At 31.0% G+C, this 6,360-nt stretch overlaps 1 protein-coding gene across 2 annotated transcripts; it reads right to left on the bottom strand.

Annotated features, from left to right (window-relative positions):
* Positions 1 to 413: 413 nt before the first annotated feature.
* LOC119687536 (integrator complex subunit 2-like) lies at positions 414 to 4,479 on the bottom strand. Of its 2 annotated transcripts, XR_005253198.1 has the most exons (5): positions 3,403 to 4,479; positions 3,099 to 3,343; positions 1,650 to 3,041; positions 626 to 1,581; positions 414 to 569 (listed from the first exon to the last, which is right to left on the bottom strand). XR_005253198.1 is itself a non-coding variant. In XM_038101877.1 (4 exons), the coding sequence occupies exons 1-4, from the start codon at positions 4,204 to 4,206 to the stop codon at positions 729 to 731; spliced, it is 3,294 nt and encodes a 1,097-aa protein (XP_037957805.1). In that variant the 5' UTR covers positions 4,207 to 4,479; the 3' UTR covers positions 414 to 728. The 2 variants fall into 2 exon arrangements, 1 of the variants encoding a protein (XP_037957805.1); XM_038101877.1 differs by having other exon boundaries at positions 414 to 1,581.
* Positions 4,480 to 6,360: the final 1,881 nt, after the last annotated feature.

Here is a 6,360-nt window from a genome sequence, read left to right as displayed (position 1 = left end):
AACATAACAAGAGAAACTTCAAAATTGATATCCAATGAAAATTTCAATGATAGTGAACTCATTATAGTGCTTCATGATTATATGGTTTGGAAATCATGGAAATTTGCGCTGTTTTTCACTGTGGCGGAATAAACCCCTTTATTAACATGACGTTAAGTAAATGAATGAGAACTACAAATCCTTTTGGTGGTAACTGCTGCAGGGCCATGCTTGTAATCAAATAGTATCCTGGATCTTTTTTACTTTTATCTTCGCTATTACGTCCATAACTTCCTTAATATAATATATTTTAATTAGAAGTTCTAATTGATAAGGCTTTTGTAGAAAATTTATCTTTTATTTCATAATATCTGGTATGTTTTGGTTAGATCTAACGCGAATGTTTCTCTGCTTTTTCGATGTCACTTTTGCCCATGATTAGTCGATCTTGTGGAAAAAGCACAAATGTAGTTGTTGTAGACTTTGTGCCTTATATGGAAGTCAACGGTTTAAAATTCATTGGGTTCATTCCTAACATTTGAATTGCAAAAATTGTATATGAACCACTAAATCTGTGTTTGAGAAATAAGCTAAAAATTATTTGATGTATTTCGGATATGAGCAAAACATTGTGATAGTGACTTACTTATTTTCATTCGCCGGAGACAATACATAAAATTTTTTGCTCCTGATTAAACTCTTTAAATTGTAAAAGGAGAAAATGTCTTTATTAATATATAATAGCTCGATTAATATAACTGGGACCTATTTACAATTTTTGTTACAATAGTTTCAAAAGCTTTGTCTATTAGATCTACATATTTCTGTGATTCTTTAAAACATTTAATATTTGATTTTGTTAACATTTGTACAGAACAAAGTCCTAAACTACTCTGCGAAGATAGATTCTTGCCTGTTATCATTAAAATGTTTATACAATCATCGATTAACAATGGAAACGCTTCTACAAAGCGTACTAAAGAGGGTAGTACACTGTTAAGGTAGACAAATTTTGCACTTGTTGATAATAATGAAATAGATGTCTGTACCACATTTAAGCAAAATTTAGAAACGCTTAAACATTTTGGTATGGAATATTTTAATACAAGATGTGAAGTTAATTCAATCATGAAAATTTGTTTGTTCATCTCTGGTATATTATGAAGGTCAAGCAAATAGTCAGTGCAAATATGCATAGAAGGAACTCCAATCACCATCATAGGTATTATTTCAGTAGGATATGTTTGAAAATGAACAAGTTTTGCTAAAGCAGGTTCCGTAATAAAAGTTTGATGAATATAGGTACATATTATTCCCTGAGATTCACGTAGTCTTAACTTGTATATGCACTGAGTTGCACATTTTTGCAATTTTGTTAATAGTTCAAGTAATATTTGTACCGTTGCACTTTCTTGAGAAGCTAACAATGCAGTTTTGAGTTCTTCACGATCTGAATCACTTTGTATTTGTCCGTTTTTATCAACAATTTGTTTTCCATATACTTGGTTATTTAGACAAGCTCTGTATGCAGCAACGCTTCCATTTAGTATACGAATTAGTATTACAAGCATGTATGGTGAATAAAATACTTTTCTTTTACATCTGCAAAAAATAACTCATATAAAATAATCTATATATACAATTTTTTAATTAAATTTAATTTTACTTGCCTTAACACTCGAAGCGGATCAATATTTTCATTAAATATATTTAACTTGGTGGTATCAGTACTCGACATTATCATATTTAAAGTCGTTTTCCAAAAACTTATTGGCAGAGTGGTATTAAGAATTGACCAAATAGTTTTATATAAGTCTTGAGTCAATCGCGGAACAACTTCATTAAACACTTTAGGTATATTCTCAACAATCAGTTCTGCATATTGCGCCATTTCATCTGTTGGTAACTTGAGCAAAGCTTTAAATACCATAAATGACAGCCCAGGATGAGACTGGACAGCCTTAAGAGATTTTACAATTAACGTCCTATTCATATGTCTAGTAGGCATACATTTTTGTGTTATATGCATAACGTCATATTCTTCAAGCCAATCCTCAACCATACTCAGATGGGGACAATTAGACACAATTAATCGCAATAGTGGATGAAATAATCCGACGTAATCATTATGATTTTTTTGGGCTACATGTAACAAATATTTTACTGGAAGTTTGGACAGAAAGTTTGTGGAATAATCTTTAAATTTACGACACGATGTAGGGCTGCTTAGTATATTCAGCTGCCTTGTTTCTTCATAAAGTACTAAATAATACAAAATAAGAAGTTGCGATGTAGTTGCACATTGAATTTGTATATTCGATGTTGCATTTGAAACGTTTGAAAATAATTGAGTATTAAGTAAAGCGGGATTTGATGCATTGAAAATATGCAGAATTTCGTATTTGGAAAACGGTTTATGTATATGTTCGATATTAAGTTTACCTGATGGGTTTGGTGTTATTAATGTATTTACGTATACTTCAATTAAAGCAGGCATAACAGGATGCAATGGGGTAATAGAATTGCATATTTGTTTGTAAATCCACGATTTAATTGGAACTTTATGTTTCATAAAGGAACGCGATTTTATTAACTGATGTATGCAATGAACTGGTAAATATCCGGGTATATGTGCATTCAAATTAATTGTAACCGGGACTCTAACAGCATGTGATGCAACAACTTGTTCTGTAAATAAATCTTGTGTAAAAAGTTGCTTTATGCGATTTGTGCTGTTTGGTCTTATAGGTATTTTCATTGCTAATGTAGAGCAAATTAAGTCACCAATAGCTGCAATTTGATTACTATGGAAATGAATTGCCAACAAAAGCAACATTTCACCTAAAGAAGTGGTATCAGACTGTTTACCAAAGAAAGTATCTTCTTTAGTAAGCCATTGTAGCCATTCAACTGATTTTATCTCTAATGTAGTGGAAAATACTAAAGAGGGGCAGGATATAAGCATACACAATGCTAAAGAAACAAACCGCAGACCTGATTGAGTTGGCAGAGGACGAGAAGTTATTAGTTGTGATATCAGGCTTATTTCTTCATCATTAAATCTGAAATACAAATTTGTGAAAACGAAATATATAATAAAATATGATCCTAATACATACTTTAATCCAGCAATACCGCGCAGAGCACAATAAAGTCTTATTACTACAGATCCTTGTGAAGTAAAATGATCATTTAAGCCATGTATTGCATGTAAGTGAACAATATTTTGAAGTTGCTGTAACAATTCCATTCTTACTTGAATTAAAGCCTCTCCCTTCCGCTTCTGACTGGATCGTACATACACAGCAAACCAAGAACGTATATTTTGATCGTTTCCCAGTAGTATTCCTGTTAAAAACGCGATCTAATTTAAAACAAGAAATTGCTTCATTTTTATAATTTAAAACATTAAATATTTAATACCAAATCATGAGGATACTTGAGTGATAGATTTAGCATAAAAGAAGAAACTTTCAAATTTTCCATACATATTGCACGCGTAAATAATGCTTGCGACGGATTCATTTCACTTAATGCCGTTAACAATGACAACTTAAGTTTTCCCTCAATACTCTCTTCATCACAACTATGAATTAAATGCGACACTACGTCACGATAATAGTCTGGAAAATTGGCTACCATAGCGCATATTATACGTCGGCCATTGTGCACATGTACTAATGTATCTGTTAAATCCAAAATATTTAATAATGATGGCAATTCCGCTAGTGCTATGCATAATATATCAACAATTTCTTCCAAATATATACTATCTTCAAAAAGTTCAGGGTGCATAAAACTTTTCGATTCAGCCACTTGAAACTGAATGTTGAAAATTTCTGAAAGAACAACTCGAACCTTGCATGTAACATCCGATCGTTCGAATCCTAATGCAATGCCAGTTTGTAATCCAAATTCGGTTGGCGGTACATCGTAATACACAGATTTTTGTCGCACTTGTAATTCTTTTTTAAGTTCGAGTTCAAGTTCATGATAATTTACTTGAAGGTAAGACACTATACTATTAACAACTTCAATTCCAATCAATACTCCAAGGATTTGTTTTCGTGAGGCCATGGATGAATTTGTATTATCAAGCGGTGATAGCAATGTCATACGTACCAATGACGGCAAAATAGGCCTAATTTCATTTTGAGGATATTTTTCTAATGCACATATATCTAAGTTTTGCATTGCTGCGAAAACTTGTGGCGTGACATTTAACATTTTAATGAATTAAACAAATTAATTAATATGTTTAAATCTCTTTACAACACATCACCACCAAACAACCGGTCGACCAAACACCTTAGCAGGTTAATAACATTGCTAGAATGTACAGGGTTGATAGGCGCCCTTATTACAAAATTCAAAGGTGTTAAGCGGGTATTACACATCATACTTGATTGCCAAATTGGCGAGGCAAATGTATAATTTCAAACAAGGCGTATGTAAAACAAACCAAAAAATTTAAATGTATGTCATGCAGACTGGTCATATGTATTCTTTTTTGATCGGATTTTTGCCGGTATTCATACAAAATTCACAACTATTTAAATGATTAAAGTATTACCAATAAAGAGCAACACGCTATATAAAATAGTTCACGCATTAAAAACCATATAATAATTTAAATAAACTATATTAAGAAAAAATTGATTATTTATAAATTAATACAAGCAAATTATTTTAGTATTATATGCAAAAAATTCTTCGAGTTATTCTGCTAAAAAATGCATTAATTAATATTAGCTGCGTTTTAGTAAACATGGACTGCTCAATTTTACATGCAATACCAAACTAATGGAGTGAACCAGTAATCAATCCGGTTCACATTCTGGTTGAATGTGGAGTGTATGTAAAAAATATAAGTGGAACGTATTTTAATGCAAATGCGGTTGGCAATGCGATGCAACGGTGCAGTAAAAATATAAAAAAAATCTACATTTATATTTATTTATTATTGATTTTATTTATTTATTATATATTTCATGTATTTAAATAATGTTTTAATTATAACTATAATTAAAATTATTACTTTAATTATTCACGTTTATTATTATTGAAAAAGTGTTGTTTGATAATTTATTAAAATCAATTCATTTGAAATGAATATATATAAATTAAGTTGAATGCATTTATTTAATTAAAACAGAACAATACATAAGGAACCAGACTCTGCAACATAAACGTTTATAAAAAAACCATTTTCATCGCAAACTGCCTGCAAATTAAGCTATAGTCATGCTTCTTTTTGAAATAAGCCTATTTGCTATAGTGTGGTGCATTTATTTTTACATGTGTGTTAATTACATGTGTGCCAATTACGAACGGGAATTTTTTCGAAGTGTAGTGCCCATGACCTACGTTAATATCATATGTGACAAGCCACTGTTCATTCAGATAAAATAAATGTGTCATAAATTATAATATGCACTTTTGTCTGTTTGACGCTTTGACTTTGATCATATTACTTAAAAGAAATAGTTTGACTCATGCTGTTACAAATATGCATTTGTAACATAAGACATGATAAGCACGTATGGTCATTGCACTATTCCGACCTAAATTCTGGAAAGTGCATTAACTCTTTAAAAACAATATATGACGTATTATTGTAATGCGTTAGAAGAGTATTTGTTTATAAAATTAATGTAATAAAACAATTAATGTAATTTATGGGAGTAACCAATGCATTGATTGGTTACTCAAATTAATCGAAAAGTAAATAATAATTGTTTAGTAAATAAGCTAGAATAAGTATAAATACCCATAATTTTTGATAATAAAATAGATTCAATTTAACTTAAGACAAGGCTACGTCTTTGATTTGAATCGTGTTCTATGCGGCATTTAGATGCTGAAAGAACATTAAGCGGCTGAAGAGCTTAGTAATACTCAACAATAATCTGATAGGTCGTTTCCACTCTTATTGGTCGATAGGAGATCCTTTAATCATTTCAGGATTTAAATATTATTAATCAAGAAGACCTAATCCAGCAAACCTGCAAATATATATTGATGATTCTGACATCCTGCAATAACCATTATATGGCAATGGTAGAATAGCATTACATAGCAATAATACAACATCTTTACATATGGTGATCCTGTTAAATCATCACATATCATTACATTGCGATCAATAATCATTACATGGCGAACCTACCAGGTTAACATCATAACATGGCGATCCTGCCCCTGACGGACCGAAACTTCTAAAAGCAGTTCAAAACTTCTAAAAGCAGTTCAAAACTTCTAAAAGCAGTTCAAATCCTCTAAAGCAGTTCAAATCCTCTAAAGCAGTTCAAATCCTCTAAAGCAATTAAATAACAAGAAGCCTGCCCACTACGGATCTAATCAACTAATCATCTTCTAATT

Source organism: Teleopsis dalmanni, chromosome X (assembly GCF_002237135.1).
Source record: "Teleopsis dalmanni isolate 2A chromosome X, ASM223713v2, whole genome shotgun sequence".
Lineage (NCBI taxonomy): Eukaryota > Metazoa > Arthropoda > Insecta > Diptera > Diopsidae > Teleopsis > Teleopsis dalmanni.
Note: the sequence above shows the minus strand (reverse complement) of the source record. Positions and strands in the feature narration are given on the sequence as shown.